Genomic DNA, 22,388 nt, shown 5'->3' with positions numbered 1-22,388 from the left:
GTATATAATGTAACATTCCTCTTCTACCCCGGATTTGAACACGGTTTCAGTACAAGTAATGACATTTTACCATTGTAATAATAATAGCCTGCTTGCTCAGGGGAAACATTGAATTTGTGTCAGATCCTTTGACATGATCTAAATGGCTCAATAGAAGAGCAGAGAGACAAACTACAACCACCCCATTGTACAGAGTGGTGCTTTAAACCCTGTCCTCACGGAGGAAATTGAAAAGTACAGTATCTGCATTATGTTGGTGGACTCCAGAACCCTTGTTTATAATAAATGCAAATTGTGGAAAATGCTCATGATTTATGTAAATCTTTACATCATTAATTAGTATTATGTCTTGGTGGGACTTGTTTGGGACTCGAAACAAAAGGTAAGGCCTTGGTTGGGACTTGAAACAAAATGCTTAGGACTTGGTTGGGACTCGAAACAAAAAGTGCAGGACTTGGACTTGACTTGGGACTTGCCTGTGTTGACTTGGACTTGACTCGGGACTTGAGAGCAAAGACTTGAGACTCGACTTGGACTTGCAACATAGGGACTTTGTCCCACCTCTGCACATTATACAAAACAGAAAAAGTACAAAACTCTCGGCATTCAATCTTTAATGTTGTGTGTAGGTGATGGCATCTGAGGGATCATGCATGTTGTTATTATATTATTTCAATGGCCTCAATATCCTGGTGTAAGTTGCAAAGATTATGTACAAAAAAGAAAAACGTTTTCCCTAATTCCAGTCTTAGAATCAGATTTTTTATTGTATTTCACAACATATTCCCCCACTCATAGCACGCCACCGAGTGGCGCAATACGAGCTTGTATAGGTCTGCTATTTTTTTAAACATCGTGACAATGTGGCTCAAATCTTTGAATGTATATTCTTTCAGAGCGAATGTTTTGAACTCAAATCTTTGCTTCTGAAAGGTTCCTGGAACAACATATTTACAGATGGGGCTGGCAGGTGTTTTTGGGCCGGCCTCTGTTTCTCTTCCCCTGAGGGTTCCACTAGAGCCTGTCATTTTTTGAGTAAGTAAGTACTGTAGCCTAGCCTGTTTCTGTAGCGTGAGGCAGCTTGATGTACAAGTAAACGCCCCTCATTTTTGGAGTCCTTGACATGAAATATTGAGCGCCACTGATGAGGTATTTCAGAAAAGGATTTAGAAGACATTTTTCAAATTTCGATGCCGGCCATGCATGGCCTAAATGGGTTAGGCCTTAGCCGTTAATGCCTTAGGCAAACTGTCGCAAACAAAATGTCATGTCGTTTGACTGGTTCCTTTCCTACAAGGACGTCCTCCTTTACTACAGTACTACTGTACATCAAAGTCAACACTGAAGCCATGAGATATACATGATATTCATCATTCAACCTTCGGGAAGCGCTTGCGGTGCATCGATCTGCCCAAGATGAATGGTAAGTGTATAGTAGATTACGCAAATCTGTTCACGGGGGAGTTAGAGCAGGATGTTGTATACAACAATAACCCTTTTTGAGTGGTGCAACCACTCCTACAACCAGCTTGCAATGTCCTCGTACGTGTTTGTGTGTCTGTGTGTCTGTGTGTCTGTGTGTCTCGTACTTGTTTGTGTGTCTGTGTGAGCATGAGTATGTGACTTAAAAATAGCAGTAGGGGGCGCCAGAAACAGTGAGAGGGGTAGTGACTCTAATGAGAGAGAGTGAGAGAGGTAGTGACTCTAATGAGAGAGAGAGATAGAGAGAGAGAGAGAGGGGGGGGGGGGGGGGGGGGGGGAATTGCACCACTCAGTTCACACGTGTGTGATTTTTATACTCTGCTAAGAGGTTGGTTCAGGTTCATTGATAGAGGTGTGCATTGGCACTGCTCCCTCAATTACAATTCACCGGGTAACGATTTGATTATTTTCCTCACTTTTCTATATATTACTGCACAACATGGGGACATTTTTCATCAGTCAACACAAGCAGTCAGATATAACATTTAGAATGTTTTGTTTAGAATTATATTTGATGATTCTAAATATACAATATGTATATAATATTATATACAGACAGTATTATAATCATATTGTAATTATATATCGTCAGTGTGGGGAGGAAACATCTAACTCATTATTTTTAGTTTTTGTTATTGAACTGCACCTTTAATGTCTGTGTGTTGGATAAAGTAAAAAATAAATAAAACATTTAATCAAAGTATTAAAAAGCGCTTCGGACAAAACCACTTAACTCCATTGGACCCTCAAGCTGTCCAGGTTAAAGGTTAACCCATGTAGGCCTGACGTCGAAATAAATGAAGAGTCTTCTGAAAGAATAGATATTTAAAGATTTGTGCCACATTTTCACGATTTTTCAAAAATAGCAGACCTACAAGCTCGTAGTGCGCCACTCGGTGGGCGCTATGAGCTTGTAGATCTGCTAAATAATGCAGCTAAATAATGCTTAGTTAAAACACCAAAATGGGTTCCCGTCCAGAATGGGTTTTTAAAGCAGAGCAAACAGCAAGCATGCAAGCAATTGACAATAATACTGTATGAAGTCACAATAACAATTTTGACGAGGCCGTATTGCATTGTTCATTTCCTGAAAATTGAACATTTTGGAGTTCTCCCCGACAGCAGAGATGATAGATATAATTATATTCGGGCTTTGATCATTTTATTTTTTTTGTCAAGGAGAACATATTATAAATTGTTACAAAAACGTTTATAAGAAAACAAAAAAGAGGAAAGAAAACCCACATATACTGCTCAGTGACACCGCATACTATAGAATAACATAGTAAGATGATGACATGCCCATGTGAAAAGAAAATGGTGTACATGCAGTCAATCATATCAGTGGTATCGTGTCTATTGATTGTTTAAGACAGTAACGGACCAGAGGCAGCCAAACCTTATCAAATTGTCTCTCTTTGTTTCTCAGGAAATACCTTATTCTCTCAAGATGAAGTGTACTTATAGTCCTTTCATTTAGCCAATGCTTAAATGCAGATGCAGGAGCCTTTTTCCTTGGGCTTTGATTATTTTTGACGCCACTATTCATTGATGATGTGATCGTGTATCAATAGCGGAATGAATGCCCATTGCCCACTATTACCATGGCCATGAGCACAGCCAGCATTCTATTTCATTTTAGTCATAAATAAGTCAGACCAGTTATAGTTAGAGACTATACTGTTAGAGTGTACAGGGAAAGAAACAGAGCGAACAGAGAACAGTTTTCTGGATCTTTCCAGTTATCGTCCTGCTGGCAGAAGGACTATAGCCATTAGTGGTGGAAAGGAACAAAGTACATTTACTTAATTACTCTATTAATGCTTGAGTACTAGTTACTTTTGGGATTATTTTTACAAAGCATGCATTACCCACTTCAGCCCTATATACATTTTGGCCATTTGAGAATTGCAGATCTGCCGATCGATCGGCTATTTTCAAAAGATTTTTTTATGCATTTGAAAACTTGAAATGAGACATTCTGCATAACGAGTATACTCGCGGGCGGGCAGAGGCAGCTCGTCAAAGCCCGTGGGTGAAACTCGCTCGCAGAGCTCCGGCGTTGATTGGTTTGCTCAGGGCGTGTTTGGCTTATACTCTGCCCCGAAACGGGGCCTCGTGGGTGGGCAGAGGTAGCTCGTCAAGGCCCTGGTTAAGACGTGTTTGCAGAGCTCCAGCGTTGATTGATTCCCCCGTGGCCTTGACGAGGTCCCTTTGCCCCAGAACGGTGCCTCGTAGGTGGGCAGAGGAGGCTCGTCAAGGCCCTTGGTCGCGGAGCTCCAGCGTTGATTGATTCGCTTGGGGCCTTGACGAGGTCCCCCCTGCCCCAGAACAGTGCCTCGTAGGCGGACAGAAAAAGGGCTATTTCACTATTTAAAAAAAATAAGAAAAAAAGCGTTTGTTCTTTTTAAAGAGTGCCACAATTTTTGTATTTTTTCCAGTTTTTCATGTGTCTATGAGGTGACAGTACTTCATTAGACACCCTGGAGTCGTTTTTATGTGCAATGGTGTATTAACTTTGTATTAGGGTTCCTGGAGGCTGAACCCTTGACAGTCAAACGGGCCAATGAAATAAACAGTAATATAAGTAACGGACCAGAGGCAGCCAAACCTTATCAAATTGTCTCTCTTTGTTTCTCAGGAAATACCTTATTCTCTCAAGATGAAGTGTACTTAGTCCTTTCATTTAGCCAATGCTTAAATGCAGATGCAGGAGCCTTTTTCCATGGGCTTTGATTATTTTTGACGCCACTATTCATTGATGATGTGATCGTGTATCAATAGCGGAATGAATGCCCATTGCCCACTATTACCATGGCCATGAGCACAGCCAGCATTCTATTTCATTTTAGTCATAAATAAGTCAGACCAGTTATAGTTAGAGACTATACTATAGAGTGTACAGGGAAAGAAACAGAGTGAACAGAGAACAGTTTTCTGGATCTTTCCAGTTATCGTCCTGCTGGCAGAAGGACTTGCCATTAGTGGTGGAAAGGAACAAAGTACATTTACTTAATTACTCTACTAATGCTTGATTACGGTTTTGAGGTATTTGTACTTTCACTTCTACTCATCTCAGATCCAAAAGATTGTTATTTTACTCCACGATGGCTTTAGTTACTAGTTACTTTGGGGATTATTATTACAAAGCATGCATTACCCACTTCAGCCCTATATACATTTTGGCCATTTGAGAATTGCAGATCTGCCGATCGATCGGCTATTTTCAAAAGATTTTTTTATGCATTTGAAAACTTGAAATGAGACATTCTGCATAACGAGTATACTCGCGGGTGGGCAGAGGCAGCTCGTCAAGACCCGTGGGTGAAACTCGCTCGCGGAGCTCCGGCGTTGATTGGATATGGGCGTGTTTGGCTTATACTCTGCCCCGAAACGGGGCCTCCTGGGTGGGCAGAGGTAGCTCGTCAAGGCCCTGGTTAAGACGTGTTTGCAGAGCTCCAGCGTTGATTGATTCCCCCGTGGCCTTGACGAGGTCCCTTTGCCCCAGAACGGTGCCTCGTAGGTGGGCAGAGGAGGCTCGTCAAGGCCCTTGGTCGCGGAGCTCCAGCGTTGATTGATTCACTTGGGGCCTTGACGAGGTCCCCCCTGCCCCAGAACAGTGCCTCGTAGGCGGACAGAAAAAGGGCTATTTCACTATTTAAAAAATAATAATAAAAAAGGGTTTGTTCTTTTTAAAGAGTGCCACCATTTTTGTATTTTTTCCAGTTTTTCATGTGTCTATGAGGTGACAGTACTTCATTAGACACCCTGGAGTCATTTTTATGTGCAATGGTGTATTAACTTTGTATTAGGGTTCCTGGAGGCTGAACCCTTGACAGTCAAACGGGCCAATGAAATAAACAGTAATATAGTGACATCACACTATCAGCCCCTCCCCTAACCCCTCCCCCTTTATCATACAACTACAGCTGTGGGTGCGGCTTCAGTTCAGGTGGATCACCACCCACCAGGCAAACCAGGCATACTTAATGAACTGGTGGGCGTGTCCAGATAAAAGCATGATTTTAACAAAATCTGTACACTTTTTGGAAAAAGTTCTTCCTCCTTATATTATAATAATACCTGATGATCATGTTTTAGGGTGGAACAAAATCGTGGCACTCCATCTTTAACATCTACTCGGGCTTATGCGAACACCCCAGACCGCTTTTAAGTTGCTCAATTCAGTATTTTAGATATTTGGTATTCATTTTAGCTGCCCCGACCTCATTCCATACAAACCTATTGTAACTTCAAACTCCACTTGAACCATGTTATATTAATCAAAAACACCCATCCTTTTTCCCGGTGTCTGATACTGCCCTCCTAATTACCTTTTGCATTTATTTTAGTTCAGTCAGACAACTCACGAATAGATTGACCAATATTTATTGCAAGAATGAGTAACATGTGTGCATATGATATTTGACTTGGCGTTCGGCTCTGCTGGATTTCTCCCTGCTCGGCACGATTAAGCAACAACATAAAACATGAAGAGCAGGGAGATAGATATACAATAACCCCCCCATGGGGAGCATAAATAGCAGAGCCCACCGGTGGTGCTGGGGTGGTGGTGGGAGAAAACATCACATACAACCGGGAACCATGAGCAGAGGAAGGCAGGAAGAGCATGGGGTCTAGTGAGCTTAAGTAGCCTGCCCGATTGGTCAGCTGACTGCCGCATCGGCGAATGACGTGTGAGACTTGCACACACTTATACGCCCACATAGTAATGCAGCATGTTAACCCTTTGAGTATGGTATGCGCCTTTGAGCATGGCATGAACCCCCTTGAGGTTGACTGACTGAACTGCCTCGCAAGCTTCGTATTATTAATAATATATATATATATATATATATATATATATATATATATATAAAATTGTATTAATGGAGCCTTATTCTATTAACCTGATGCTTTTTATTGGGATTCCTAGGAATTGTTAAAGGGAAACATTAAAGGTGTAGGGCAACGGAAATGGTGAGCAAGTTTCAGACGGTTTCAACATGAAACACGGGTCTGAAGTTTCTGAACCAATCAGAGCGTCACATCCCTTCAGGCGATGGGACGGTAGCTAGGGACGGTAGCTATGCTATACGCAGGAGCATGCGTGCGTGTTTGTTTACAAGTCAGATAGTTGGCCAGCTGTACCAGAGTTTACTGTTCTGTGGCATATTTCTACCCTATAATGTTTTCAGATACATATTATTTTAGCGTGATGATGAAACCGAGTAATACACTGTCTGGATGTCATCTTGAATGGGATTTCTGTAATCAGTAGCAGCTGTGCTGCATGGATGCGCAGATTTGTGGAATTAAACGGGTGAGCTTCATTTGTATTGGCTTTTATCGATGTGTATCTCTACACGTCATCACGCAGCACATTTTCGTTTTCAGGAAGTAAAAGATAGAAGGTATAAAAACACACAGAACTGAGAATTTGCCCATTTTTTTGGCATCCATTGTTAGGTATGCCCATATGATGACCACAGATATTTTTCATTTAACTATACGCCTTTAAGGAATCGATCCGTTAAAGGTTTTATGACATTAATTTTCATTTCTTTTTCTTTTTCTTTTTTCTTTTAGGTTTTATGACCTCAATTACACCCAAAAAAACAGAACTTTGAACATTCAGTGGATTTTCTGTGGTCTGAAGTTTTCTTTGGGGTTTGGAGCTACTTTTGAGCTACAATGAAAACAGGCAACACAGTGAAACAGTGACATCTGCTGGCAAATCCCATTGACATATATGGGATTTGCAGTAAGTGATGTCACTTACTGCCGGCAAATCAGAGCACCTGTTTGAGCCAGAAAACCCCAGATCACAGAAAATCTACTGAATGTTAAAAGTTCATGTTTTTTGGGTGCAAAAATAAGAACAATTCCAAAACCTTTTTTTTAATGTCACAATCCCTTTAAGAGGGGAATCGTTAAAATCCTAAAGGTTATCTCGAGCCTAATTTCAGCTGCACATCCGCCCCCAAAAACAGCCCATCAACCTCACCTCACCCAGTCCCAGGCCACGGAGCTGCTCGCCCGCCTCTACGGCTTGACGGCGAGCGAGATGGGCGATCTGCCCAGCTACGTGGACCAGAACTTCTGCGTGGCGGACCCGGACGGACGGAAGTACATCCTGAAGATCATCAACTCTGCGGAGAGCCAGAACCGCGCGCTGGTGGAGGTTCAGACGCACGCCATGGGCTTCCTCCGGCGGCAGGGCCTTCCCACACAGACCACACTGCCCACCACCACGGGGCAGCTCATGAGTCTGGAGGACATAGGTAGGACACTCAGCGGTATAGTGGTCATATCGTCGTCGTGGACCTATATAGACTGGAACTCACCCATGATTTTTATGGCATATAGGGGGTAACAAGACAACTCACCCCGTTTCTGTTTTCCTCCCAAGATTTTCCCCAGTGAGGGGTGGGAGAGGCTGGACAACAGACGGCTGGAATTTCTCTAACTATAAACTTTCTATAAAGTACAAATGTAATTCATGGATGCAGTGAAGTCTGTTCACAGAAGTTGTTGTAGGATATGTGGGGATTATCTGACGAGGTACCATTTGAGTGGGCAAAACCTTACATATACTAAATAATACTAAATTGTTTATAGGGTCAATATAAGTAAAATAATATAGCGTATATAATAATAATATAGAGTATCTTTTTATATTTTTCCAAAAAGAATACAAACAGCCAATAGCATATTACAAAGTTCTCCCCCTCACTGGTGAAAATTCCGGGAGGAAAAACGGGCAAGCACCGGGGTGAGTTGTCCAGTATTCATATAGGGCAGCTCCCGGCAGGATCCGCCCGGAGAAACGATAGACGAAATTCAGAAACGGGTCTCATGGTCGCAGCTTACGTATTTCCTGTAGGCGGACTCGACGTAGCTGCGGGGTTTAGACCCTCACCAGGCGCACCTTTTCTACTATGTAGTGAACGGTAGAGTGACTGATGTTAGTCTGCCTCAAACGTTACTCTTTTACCTGCTTTTTACTATAACACTAACATTACAAAGATGCCCAGAACATCGAGGTGAACCCGTTTAGTTTATGGCTGCTCCAACAGTAGTGGCAACATTCCAAAGAAAACGGAATGTCAAAATATCCACCACGGGGTCTGAGACCAGAGCCATTGAGTAATGGTTGAGACGAAGCAGTGAAAGGTCCTGAAAGATACATAACGTCAGTCTTACCCAATACCCAATCTTTCTGTTTTATGAACACTAAGGCTGCTGTACTATAACTCATACTTTAAATACTTATTATGAGGCCTACAGGAAATACGTAAGCTGCGACCATGAGACCCGTTTCTGAATTTGTCTATAGGAACAGCTGCTGGACACGAGAGCAATTAATTAGAGTGACAGAGAGAGAGGATTGTGTGTGTGTGTGTGTGTGTGTGTGTGTGTGTGTGTGTGTGTGTGTGTGTGTGTGTGTGTGTGTGTCAATTTAACAATGAATGAACGAACGAATGAATGGTTTATTTCGATCTTATGCCATTGGAACATTACAAGAATCATCTATTAAACATTTTACATGATCGAAAAGGTATAGGTGTAAGCTGGTAGCTTATTAATGAATATCCTTATTAACTTGTTAAGTTTCCGAGGCTATCGTCGACCTGACTCGACCACCTTTTTTTTTCTAAAAGTTTTAGTCTAGTTTTCAGACTAGAAAAGTTTTCAGGTGACTGAAATATGACTAAACCAAAATTATATATATTTTTTCAAAGACTGACTAAACCCAAATCTGCTGTCAAAATCACTGCTGTCCAATCATGGAACTCAAGCACATGGTTTAGAGATGCATATCTGATGGAGTATACACGCGGTATACATATTGTCGCCGTTTGACAGAAACCTCTTATCTCCATATTGTAAACACTTGTGTTTTTATTTCTCGTAAAAACAAATGCCATACTTGACCTTGATTCTACAGCGTCACACAAAAATATCAAAAGTATAGCAGATCCACAAGCTAAAGCGCCAAGTGAATGGACTTGTGTGTAGATGAAATAAGAGAGTACTGTATATACCAAATGCACTCTCACAGTCCAGTATAGTTATTTAAGTGCCATGGTCTATCGAGACTGAAGGCCGCTACTAATACTGTACATCTATGTTCCAATTGCTGGTTGAAGGAGGACGGATGAAAGTGGCGCTCACCCTCTCTTTCCTGTATTTGTTTGACTGCCAACAATTTCTGTTCCTCTCGCATGCACTTTCATCCTTATTATATTGCTGGGGATGCTTTACAAACATCCTGTCATTCGGCAGCTTGAAGTGTGAGCACTTTACGTTTTAAATGCCATGTCATTGAAGTATAGAGGGTGTTAAGTGGCACTGAATCTGCAGCATCCAAAGATAATAATCAAGTGTATAACTGAGGACATCCCCCCCCCCCCCCCCCCGATACATTAACATCTCTGCACGATGTTTTTAGACGTTTTTATTTCCAGGGAGAGAAAGAAAGTCCGGGGCCGAGTCCACTTCAATTTGGCATACAGTAGCGCAAACGTCGCTCACTCTATGCTGATTTCTGATCGTCTGCACCTTTGTTGACTGAATCATTATTGATTGAATTGTTTCTGTCTTGTTTGTTTGTTTTTTAATGTCTTGTTTGTTTATTGTGTTTGCAATTGTGTTTCTTCTTCTTCTTAGCTTGTCTGTTTATTTTTTCTTCGTTTCCTGTGTTTTTTTCCGTTTTGTTTTTCCAACTTTCTCTTAGTTATAACTTAACAAGGTAATAAGGATATTCACACGATTGTGTGTGTGTGTGTGTGTGTGTGTGTGTGTGTGTGTGTGTGTGTGTGTGTGTGTGTGTGTGTGTGTGTGTGTGTGTGTGTGTGTGTGTGTGTGTGTGTGTGTGTGTGTGCGCACGTGCATGCGCGTGTGCGTGTGCGCATGCTTGCGTGCATGTGTGTGTGGCTATACCCTCTCGTTAGACTGTGGATTCGGCCATCAGACATATTGTGTGCGGCTGTTGAACTACATGTCTGGAACGACTCTGTCCCAAATCCCTGCCTCGCCACAGATTCTCTACGAAGTGGGCAGGCTAGGGGCCACCATGGATAAAGTCTTACAACAGGTAAATGGGCTGGGGGCCACCATGGATAAAGTCTTACAACAGGTAAATGGGCTGGGGGCCACCATGGATAGTCTTACAACAGGTAAATAGGGTCCACCATGGATACCCTTACAACAGGCAAATTTCCGCGGTCATCTGGCAGAAACCAGCAGTGGTGGAAGAAGTACTCAATTGTTGGAATTTGTGGTGGAAAAAGTATCAATATTGCAATGTAAATGTATTGCAACGTTACAGGTAAATGTATACGGAATTCAAAATGTACTTGACTAAAAGTGCAAAAGTATTGGCATCAAAATGTAATTAAAGCACCAAAAGTAAAAGTATAGCCTACTCGTCATGAAGAATGTCCCGTTTCAAATTGTCTGAACTTTTGAAAATAGCAGATCTACAAGCTCACAATGCGTCGCAACCTTGTAGATCTGCCATTTTCAAATGGCAGAAATGTGTGTATATAGGGCTAAAGTGTCACGGTGGCGGAAGACTGAACCCAAATGCAGAGGCAGAGCATGAAAGTTCAAATGAAATGATATTTATTGCAGAAAGCAGCTTAGCTTACAATACACGCAAACTCAGGGAAGCCAAAGGCCAAACTTTTCTAAAGTACAAAGTAAATATCCAACAAGGCAAAACAAGGCAAAAACACAATAGTCCAAAGAATGCAAAAACCTTACAGAACAAGACTTCCAGGTACAGGCGAATCACAGGACACATCAAGGAACATCTAGGTTGAGCACCGGACAAAGGTTTATGTTCCCACAGTTTGTGTGTGCAATGAGTCCAGTCTTTATAGGAGGTGGGTTGATAGGGGAAATGTTTTCAGGTGTGAAAGGGGCATGGCACTGTTGGGCTGATGAGGGAGTGTGAGCAGGTGTGTGGCAAGGACTGAGGGTAGGAATGAGGGTGGCTGACAGGGAGACATGGTCTGCAGACCGTGACATAAAGTGGTTAACGTATGTTTTGTAAGAATAATCAAAATCTTCAAAGTAACTATAGTAACTAAAGTGTTCGAATAAATGTAGTGGAGTATAGAAGAAGTACAATATTTGTATCTGATGTGTAGTGGAGTAGAAGTAAAAGTATTGTAAATTGTAAATATTCAAGTAAAGTACAAATACAGTACCTCAACACTGTACTTAGGTACAGTACTTAAGTACTTTTAAGATCTAAAAACAAAAGAAAGAAACTACTATAAAAACTTGTCAAATAATCTTTCAAAGAGGCAAACAATTAGAAAATAGCCGATCTACAAGCTCACAAGGCCTCACTTTCGTAGGCGCTGTGAGCTTGTGGATCTGCTGTTTTCACAATATTTATCTGTGGAACTAAATGCAATGCCTACACGTGTTTGTCAGGGTGGGGGGGACCCCTGTTAAAATAATAGGGACTTTAAGCAACGACTGTTTTCGGGATGGCTCCACTAGGCGACGGCGGCTATGACGCAATCGCCGTAGCTGTCAAAACCGTTAAGGGTTCATCGGGTTATTTGGTTCCCATGGTGATGCTTCTATGCAGTCAATGCGTCAAACATAAACACATATCATTAAAAGAAAACACACACCCTGTCGCGGCTGGACATGATCAGCAGTGGAAAGAAGAAGGTGCTGGAGCAATTCTGTGTTATTCTAAAACCGTTTTAATAAACATGGTTAATATGACATTATGGTATTAGTGTTATTTCTTCATTCAGAGCATGCCAATACATTACACACAGCATAAGAGAGGTGATGGAGCAATCGGTGTAAATGTATGACAGCTATAATTTCAATAAACATGGTTATGACATGGCGTTGTAGACAAGTGTAGGTTCTGCCGTAGTAGGAACGGCTGCGACGGCAAGCAGGTTTATGTATCGAGCACTGATCAATTTCCGGTTGCCGGAGCGGACTGCCGTAGCCATCGTTGCTTAATGCTTAAAGTCCCTATTATTATTTTATTTCTTTCTTTTTGTTTTGTTTTGTTTGTTTTTTTTTGGGGGGGGGGGTCACTTTGTGCCGCGCTCATAGCTATAAGCTTGTAGATCTGCTATTTTTTGAAAATGAGTGCAAATCGTGCAAAGCAAACATTTTAACTCAAATATTTGGCTTCTGGGGATGCCTGGAGCAAAATATTTTGAGATGGGGGTTTGCGGCAAAATACATATGCCTATAATTTTGCGAGTTTTTGACATGAACAGGTTTGAGAACACCTGATATAATCATATAGCAACACATATATCCTCGGTGAGGAGTTAGAAGACATACATTTGTTGAATCGGCCCCAGGTCTTAATGTGTGAGATAATCTGCGGTGTTTTCAGATGACATCTCCACACCTTGGTGTTCTCCAACGAGATATGTTCTGGAGCCTGTCCAACGTGCATCTCCTGGAGCCGTACCTCCATGTGATGGATGGAGAGCCCCTGCAGGAGGTGGTGAAGGCCATCATGAAAGAGTACAAGGCTTGTGTGCAGCCCAAACTCGGCTCCTTTCAAAAGGGTATATAAAACTGACTGAGTCAAACTGAATTTGTACTATTTTCATACTACAATGTATTTCTTTTCATTTTTTTCTTTATTTTGTTTTGCGAGCCCACACTTTTTTCCTGTAGGAACAATATTATCCAGTTTATTATTATTATTATTATTAGTAGTAGTGTAGCCTCAGCCGGGAGGCGAACCCGGGTTCCCCATTCCAAAGGTACAGTATGTTACCAGTCGACTAAAGAGCCATGGCCCGATAGGCAAGTAGCAACGCAGCAGTAGTAGTAGTAGTAGTAATAGTAGTAGTAATGTAGTAGTAGTATTAGTATTATTGTTTTTTTATTTTAAAGAAACAAAACTCTCCTCTATCTCTCTCTTTTCTTCACAGGCGTAATTCACGGGGACCTCAGTGACCAGAACATCGTCGCGCTGCCCACAGCCGGCGGCGGCGGCGGCGGTGCTTACCAAGTGTCCGGCATCCTGGACTTTGGCCTGCTGAGCGTCGACTGCTGCGTGTTCGAGGTGGCCATCTCCATCATGTACCTGATGCTGGAGAACCCGCGCCCCCTGGACGTGGGAGGAGCCCTGCTGGCCGGCTGGGAGAGCGTCTGGCCTCTGAGCGAGGCCGAGCGGCGCTCCCTCTACACCCTGGTGCTCTGTCGGATGTGCCAGTCCGTGGTAATATGCATTTTGCAGACCGCGGCGGCCATGTTTTTCCGTCAGAGTTTGCGGAAGCACTCGTTTTCAGTAAAGCAATGTCCTGGTGTCCTCTTGCATAAAAAAAGATTTTTAAACATTTGAAAACTTGTGAAATAAGACATTCTGTACAATAAGTATGTTCTACGTTGGTACATTTTGATGCCAATACTTTATTTGTATACATTTACTCAAGTATACATTCTGCACTTTTACTTAATTTCTACATTGCAGTATTGATACTTTTACTTGGGTAATACATTGGAGTACTGTTTCCACCACAGGTTATGGGCCGCTACAACGCCTCAAAGTACCCGGACAACAAGGAGTATCTCCTGACCACGAGCCGAAGTGGAACGCGTCTTCTGGTCAAACTCTGGGGGCTGGGGAAGCAGGAAGTGGAAAGGAGGTGGTTCCAAGACGCGCAGGCGTACAACGGAGATATAGAAACCTAGATAATAAACCTCATTGACCGCTGCAGTTCATTGTCGCGGCCGCCATATTTGGGTAGGCACGCTGCCGTCACTCACAGACCAATCACAGAGTGCAGCAAATCTTTTCCCGGGACTTGTCAGAATCTTGGGTGCGTTTGAATAAACTATAACGACCAGAGGGCACACCAGTGCACTCAGTGCCTATATCCGAACACACCCTCGGTTACGAAAAGACCCACCCATTAGTGCATTATTTTTGCACAAAGAACACTCCTTGGGCTACCAGTCATTAGTCCTACAACTACAACCTATCTCAAACCCTCACCCTAACCCTAACCTCCCACGGGGCAGCACACCTAAACCTAACCTTAACCCATGTCTAACCAATGACTAGTCTAAACTAAGTATGCACCCCCACCTCTCCCATATCGCCCAAATGTGATGACCTCATCACATTTGTGATGACGGTGTGTTTTTCATTCAAAACGAATGCTTGGAATGGATTGAGAATCATGAAAAAAACCCTAGTCACATGTCACTTAAAGCATAATGAAATGTAGAAAGATTTGCCGCCTTAACCCATTCTGACCGGGCACCCATTTTGGTGTTGGCATCATGTCGTGCTTTAGCTATTGAAAAATAGCAGATCTACATGCTCATATCGCGCCACCGAGTGGCGCGATACGAGCTTGTAGGTCTGCTATTTTTGAAAAATCGAAGAACGACTGACATTTTTTTAGAATCTGATCTCAGGTCAGAATGGGTTAAATAGGTTGTTCCCGGTGGCCATATTATGGATTTGGGGTTCTCACTGATTTTGCCTGAGGGGCAGGGGGGCTCAATTTGTTTTTCAACCTTCAGAGATGATAAATCCACTTAGAAACGGACCTTTGCTCTACGGGGGTCACGGAAGTATCAGATATTACTCGACTTTCTTAAAATGGCGCCCGAGATACAGACGCGCCAGAGACGGAGGAGGTGTGTATACCTCCATGGCGTGTAACCTCAGTGCTTTACTCAATGTCAGTAAGTCATGCTAGACAACACAACATTTAGTTTACTAAGCGATCGTTCACATTATGAAGACAGACAATAAAAAAATGAATGCCTTCATTGTGATTCTTGATTGATTGTTTTTTTGTAAAAAATGTGCGGTTCAATCAAAAACGACGTTGTATATCAATCTCACAGTGACGCTGTGTAATAAACACCTTCCATAATTTCTCATGACAACCAAGAATAGAATGACGAGATGCTCAGCACTGCCGTGCCTGTCGACCTCTTATTCAGTTATGTTCTATGGTTAGTCTTTTCACTACGTTGTCCATCTTCGATGTGTCTATGGAGGTATAGTGCACGCACGCACACGCACACGCACACACGCACACGCACACACGCACACGCACACACACTGAAATCCCCACTGTGATGATGATGATGATGATGGAGGCTGTAGCTATACTGTATGTCTGTCGCTGTGGTTTGACAGACAGGGATGTTTCCTTCGTGGACAGCACTCCGATACTTTATATCAGCCTATATACAGTCTTCAATGTTTCATGTATATAATCCCCATCTGGAGCTCTGCATGCATTCAGCAATATGTGTCCACGCTACTGTCTACTGAGTGCATCTTTCTGTAGTCTACCATGTGTGTTTATTTAATGCAGTGTGGTTCTCACCCCCCCCCCCCCCCCCTCCATGGATAAATATTTGGCGCTGGAAATAACAGATAGATAGGCTATTCTTTTAGTATTTAACAATTTGGCCAATGTTTGACCAGTATTTATGGTATGTCATTTGTTGATTACTTTTGATGCAGTATAGGCCATTGGTCTTCTTTTGTTTTAAGCCTTAAAATTGAAGGTATTGAAAATGTCTTAAAAAAGTCCTTAATTTGTCATGTCCTCTGGGGATCTGGATGGTTTAAAAAACCCATTCTGGACGGGAACCCCTTTTGGTGTCTTAACTAAGCATTATGCTATACTTTGGCTATTGAAAAATAGCAGATCTACAAGCTCATAGCGCGCCACCGAGTGGTGCGCTACGAGCTTGTAGGTCTGCTATTTTTTTTTTTTAAATGCGGCACAAATCTTTGAATATTATATTCTTTCAGAGCGAACGTTTTTTTTTATTTCGACGTCAGGCCTAAATGGTTTCATTCCTCCGCAGTGTGTGTGTGAATGGGTTTACAGCTCATTTCAATTAATTGGTACACATTTCTGGTACAAACAGAGGAGGGGTACCGCACGTCAGTCAGTATAGTCGTTTTTTCTCTATTGGTTTTATTTAGTTTTCTTTTGTAAACTGTCCAGGGTAAACTGTAGGAGCGGTGTCAAACTGTCCGAAAAAAAGGACTAGCACTCTACAAAAGCTTTTAATGTAGAGCTGTCCCGATCATGTTTTTTTTTGCTCCCGATCCGATCATTTGATTTTGAGTATCTGCCGATATTGATTTTTCACGATACAATATTTATATTTTTTATAGAACACTTATGCCATATCACAATAGTACAATATCCAACATCACAGCCAATATACAGTGTAATATCATGATAGGGATATAATAGTTATACTAGGGATGTCCCGATCACGTCTTTTTGCTCCCGATCCGATTTCCGATCATTTGAAAATGATGTGATTGGATTGGGACAACCCTACTTTTAAGGAAGGCTCCTTAAGGAAGGTATAGTGTAAGTGATATGTTGTTAAAAGGTTAAATCACTATGTTCTGATAGTAATCATGGCAATAGAGTGTTTGTTCTCCCCGTCTCTCCAGCTCTTTAATAAACAGAAAATACATTTTCAGATATAGGTGACAACTTTTCAGCCAATCAGGGGAGAGTAGCTTTTCATGAGCTTAATTTTTACAGTGTTCCTGTTCCAATATTGTCTGCTCATTTCTTTGTGTCATCACTTACAATTCCACGTGTTTCATCCTGACTTCGTTCTCTATCCTGATTGGATAAAAAGTGGTATCCCAGTTTCAGTTTCGGTTTCTGAAAATGCATTTTGTGTTTAATAAAAACCTGAGAGACATGGAGACTCCTGTTACTGCAGCTATCAACGAGTATAGGCTACTATCACAACATGGAGCTTCTTAACACTTTTTAACTAAAGAAAATCACTTAAAGCTAGACTAGACATGCACCGAAAAGGCCATTGAAAATGCTGCTACAGAGCTGCTGCACAGCAGTCTGGCTGTGTCTGTGATTGTAAATGGCAGAAGCAGTAGCAGTGTGAGATAATATAAAATGACTTTTAATAGGCCCAGGTTGGGTATAGTTTGTGTTTACTTTAAGCACACAGTGGGCGGCCCAGGCCGTAGCGTAACGGTCTGGGCACCGGACTGGTAATCCAGTCGCAGTGTGCCGCGGGTTCGACTCCCGGACCCGACACGGCCTTTACTGCATGTCATCCCCCCATCTCTCTCCCGTTTCCTGTCAGCCTACTGTCTGTCCCTTCAAAAATCAATAAAAGGCGTAAGCCGCAAAAAAATATCTTTAAAAAAAAAAAAAAAAAAAAAAAGCACACAGTGGGCTGGGCCGAAATACTATATATTACCTTTGGCTGTGTTTGTGTTATGTTTACAGAGACTATGAAAATATATTTTAATTTGATTATAACAACCACATTATTGACCTTGATTTATCTTCTCTTTGAAAGAGTACCTATACTGTATGGACTTATGTGCTCCTTGAAAGAAAACCTATACTGTAGCATAATACTGTCCTTTTTCCTTGACTCTCATTCTCTGACAGAGAGCAGTAGGTATAGACACTATCAGCCCATGTGTATACTGTATCTTATCACTTGATGCCACCCTCTGGCCACAATCAAATATTACATCAGCGCACATGCACCCCTTGTGTAATACTACTGTATGCTGACGTCTATGAATGAGTGCAGGAAGGCATTCTGTTTTACATTGCTGGGTGGGCCACACATTAAGTAAGATGCTAAACGAGTGCAGAGGTTATATGGTTTTCGTGAGCAATACTTAAAGGCAGCTAAAACAAGTTTGCACAGCAAGTATAGGTCTATTTGTATAGCTAACTATTGCTGGTGCAAACTACTATTTTGACAATGCGATTGAGGTAGTGTTTATAATGACATATTAGGCCTTAATTGTATAGTATATAGCACATATTATTTACATTCTTATAACTAGACAAATAGTGATGTTCAGACGCATACCACCTGACCTGCCAGCTGCCGGGGTTTATTTTTTGATTGATCATGAAATAAAATCATCACTGTCACATAATATGTTACAAACATGATCTGACCCACCATTACCATAATGCACAAAAGCATATACAGCTTTGTCTGTTTGTGTGAACACAAACACAGTGATTTGATTGGCTAATCACCCCATTTGATTGGCTGAGCATAATTATTGAGTAGTAAAAGTGAGGGCAGAAAATTGAAGACGCCAAGTGATTGGCCGACATGACATTTGTGATGATTAATTTGATTGAATGAGCATTGGATGTGATATGTATGATGATGTATGTTATAAGAGCGCCCCTCACTTCACACGAGTGTGATTTTTTTCCCTTCTAAGTGGTCCGTAGACGTGGTGCATGGAGGTGCATTTAGTCATTTAGGATTTGTTGATTTTGCACTGGTCGTCGAGTCATTATTATTAGGAAATTATTATGGACCATTGGTATATAAAAAAAAAAAACAAGCATTGGAAATGGGGATAATACTATATGGATAGCAAGTGTTCCCATACAAAGCAGAAAGCACTATAATCTTAGCCCATATCCCACCCAACACAGCAGGTTCATGGTTGATGGTTCGTTCATAACCACCCATGCCGGCATAAAAAGACTAGGTCTCGCTGTGTTGCTCAGGCTGCACTGCAGTGTCTATTCACGGGCGCGAACCCACTACTGAGCGGCACGGGGGCTTTGACCTGCTCCGTTTCCGGCCTGGGCCGGTTCACCCCTCCTTAGACAACCTGGTGGTCCCGGGCTCCCCCGGGAGCTCCATATCGATACCGAACTTAGTGCGGACACCTGATCAACATAGTCCACTGCAGCTCAGAACTCCTGAGCTCAAACGATCCGCCAGCCTCAGCCTCCCGGTAGCTTGGATTACAGGCGCACGCCACTGCGCCCGGCAAGAAACAGAGACACTCATAGGGCTTTTAACTTTGAGAGCCTTACGTCATTCATTGGTGATACTGCGCTCGTCACTGGCGCCATCTAGTGGCGGTAAGAATAAAACAATAATGATGAAAACATTAATTTAATACTTTATTAACAGTTTGCAGAAAAAGCGCAGCGCAATACAGGGATTTAAAACGGAAATTGGGCTCCTTAAAATGCAACGTGCCATGACGTCCGGACCTGCACCTGTTCGGTGTGGATAAATGTGTTAATACAATGAATGTTCAAGTTGAGGGTAAGTTGAACCACCCTCTATATCTAGAAAACTAGAAACTGTGTTTCTGTGTCTTAAATCTAAGCATCCAAAATACACCTGTGAAGTTGGGAACGAAAATAAGGTCTGCACACTGGAATGAGCTCCAAAATATTTCTGCAAAAATAATTCAGATGTTCTTTTCTTTTAATTAATTATGTGAAAATGTGTGTTGTGAAAAAAGTTTGTGAAAAAGGTTTGGGAACCCCTGTGCTTACAGCTCAGTAGTGGACAAGCTGTTTGGCATGAAATGAATAGTAGAAAACATTATTTTACACACAAAAACAGTTTTTTTGAGGTAAAATTACTGTTATAACAATGTACCCAGGTCTAACATTTAATATCATACATGTTGGTGGATAGAACCATATGTGAATAAGTATAAGTCTGAAGTATTATTCTGGTCATTTATTTTTCTAAAATATTTGTTGTCTCCACCAGGCCTGGACAGGGGCCCCTGCCCAGGCTTCATGATATATGGAGCTGGCCTGTTCTCGTGGTCTGACTTCACAACACTCCATATTTGGGCATGCCCGACACAGAACTCCATATAGGAATAAAGGGACACAGAGAGACAGATACAGAAATCTCCATATAGAGCACCGAAGTCTGACGTCAATATCGGTAGAGGACCATGGGTTCATGTACTTTTTATTTGCATTGTAATCCCCATAGGGAGATCGCCTCATATAATAACTGTGTTTGAAAAAATAAGCAAATCATCCCGGCCGTTTCACTCATATGGATATGAAGAATTAGTAAATTACTGTTAGAATTACTGGTAGTTACTGCTGTTGAATTAGTTAAATTTTCGCTAGAAACAGACTGTATCAAATATGAGGAACTGACTGGCATAAACGATGCAAAGACACCTCCCCGACAATATCGCTGAGTCAGTTTGTTTATTTTTGGACCACAATGCTTATATGAGATGATTTTAAGATGACCCCATGTTATTCTCCATAGAGAAAAACTTCAGTGAATCAGGGGATGAGCGATTGGCGCGCGCGCGCGTGTGTGTGTGTGTGTGTGTGTGTGTGTGTGTGTATTGTTCCTTTCGTGTATTGTTTCCTTCCTTCCTTCCTTCCTTCCTTCCTTCCTTGCTTCCTTCCTTGCTTCCTTCCTTCCTTCCTTTCTCCCTCCTTCCTAGGGCCCTAACTGGGCCCTACTGGGCCCTACTGGGCCCAACTGGGTCCTACTGGGTCCTACTGGGCCCTAATGGGTCCTACTGGGCCCTACCGGCCCCTAAGGTCTTCCACTGCTGGCCTGCTCGCTTTGCCAAAAAAAATGGCAACAAAAAAATACGGGGAAGCAGCTTTTTGCTTCTACGGGCCGTCGGCATGGAACAAGCTCCCACTGTACCTCCGTCAGGCAGCCTCTGTAGACATTTTAAAGCACAGCTCAAGACCCACTTCTACAACATTGCTTTTAAGTGATCTTTTATTTTATTTATTTTTTATTCACGTCCTCACTGTATTGTATTACTGCTTGTTTTTAATGTCGTTGCCTTATTTTATCTGTTCTTATCTTTGTACCACTGCCTTCTCCTGATTTGACACTGCGTTATTGTCCTATTGTTTTAAAGGTATATTCAGTGATTTCACTCAAAAAACCTTAGGTTTCGTTTTTGGCTGGGACCTAAGCCTTTCATCCAATCAGGATAGAGAGCCAAAAACGAAACCTAAGGTTTTTTGACCCCCAGGGGTTAACTGGGGACAGGGAGGAACTCCTTATATGGTCAGCACACTCTATAGTAGGGAGGATTATCACAACAAAACAAAAAAATAAGTGATATTTGAATTAAGTGAAATCACTGAATATACCTTTAACTGCATGCCTGTTTTAATGCTGTTTTGTTTTGCTTTTGTTTTTATTATCTGTTTTGCTCTGTAAAGCACTTTGAGCTACATTTATGTATGAAAGGTGCTATATAAATAAAGTTTATTATTATTATTATTATTATTATTATTACTGGCCCTACTGGGCTCTACTGGGCCCTACTGGCCCTACTGGGCCCTAACTGGGCTCTACTGGGCCCTACTTGGCCCTAACTGGGCTCTACTGGGCCCTAACTGGGCCCTACTGGCCCTACTGGGCCCTACTGGCCCAACTGGGTCCTACTGGGTCCTACAGGGCCCTAATGGGTCCTACTGGGCCCTACTGGGCCCTAACTGGGCTCTACTGGCCCTACTGGCCCTACTGGGTCCTACTGGGCCCTACTGGGCCTAAACACACACACACACACACACACACACACACACACACACACACACACACACACACACACACACACACACACACACACACACACACACACACACACACACACACACACACACACACACTCCTTCCATCCTTCCTTCCTTGCTTCCTTCCTTCCTTCCTTGCTTGCTTCCTTCCTTCCTTTCTCCCTCCTTCCTAGGGCCCTAACTGGGCCCTACTGGGTCCTACTGGGTCCTACAGGGCCCAACTGGGTCCTACAGGGCCCAACTGGGTCCTACTGGGCCCAACTGGGCCCAACTGGGCCCTACTGGCCCTACTGGCCCTACTGAGCAATCAATCTATGCATGCAGGTACAGATGGACAAACCAGGCAGTGCCAGTGGCTACGGATCCAAGTAGGAAAAGAGATAAAATAATAATAATAATAAATATGATGAAGTATAAATATAAATATAAATAATAATAATAATAATAATAATAATAATAAATATGATGAAGTATAAATAATAATAATAATAATAATAATAATAATAATAAATACAATGAAGTATAAATAATAATAAT

The 22,388-nt window shown here is 42.2% G+C and overlaps 1 protein-coding gene across 1 annotated transcript; it reads left to right on the top strand.

Annotated features, from left to right (window-relative positions):
• Positions 1–1,416: 1,416 nt before the first annotated feature.
• On the top strand, positions 1,417–14,190 carry LOC310860084 (hydroxylysine kinase-like; the record flags this gene model as incomplete). The annotated part of the gene is made up of 6 exons (XM_083766847.1): positions 1,417–1,423; positions 7,476–7,766; positions 10,440–10,582; positions 12,878–13,055; positions 13,428–13,717; positions 14,020–14,190. The coding sequence occupies 6 exons, from the start codon at positions 1,417–1,419 to the stop codon at positions 14,188–14,190; spliced, it is 1,080 nt and encodes a 359-aa protein (XP_083622973.1).
• Between the last annotated feature and the right edge of the window lie 8,198 nt (positions 14,191–22,388).

This window comes from Protomyctophum parallelum (assembly GCF_964188405.1).
Source record: "Protomyctophum parallelum genome assembly, chromosome: 6".
Lineage (NCBI taxonomy): Eukaryota > Metazoa > Chordata > Actinopteri > Myctophiformes > Myctophidae > Protomyctophum > Protomyctophum parallelum.
Note: the sequence above shows the minus strand (reverse complement) of the source record. Positions and strands in the feature narration are given on the sequence as shown.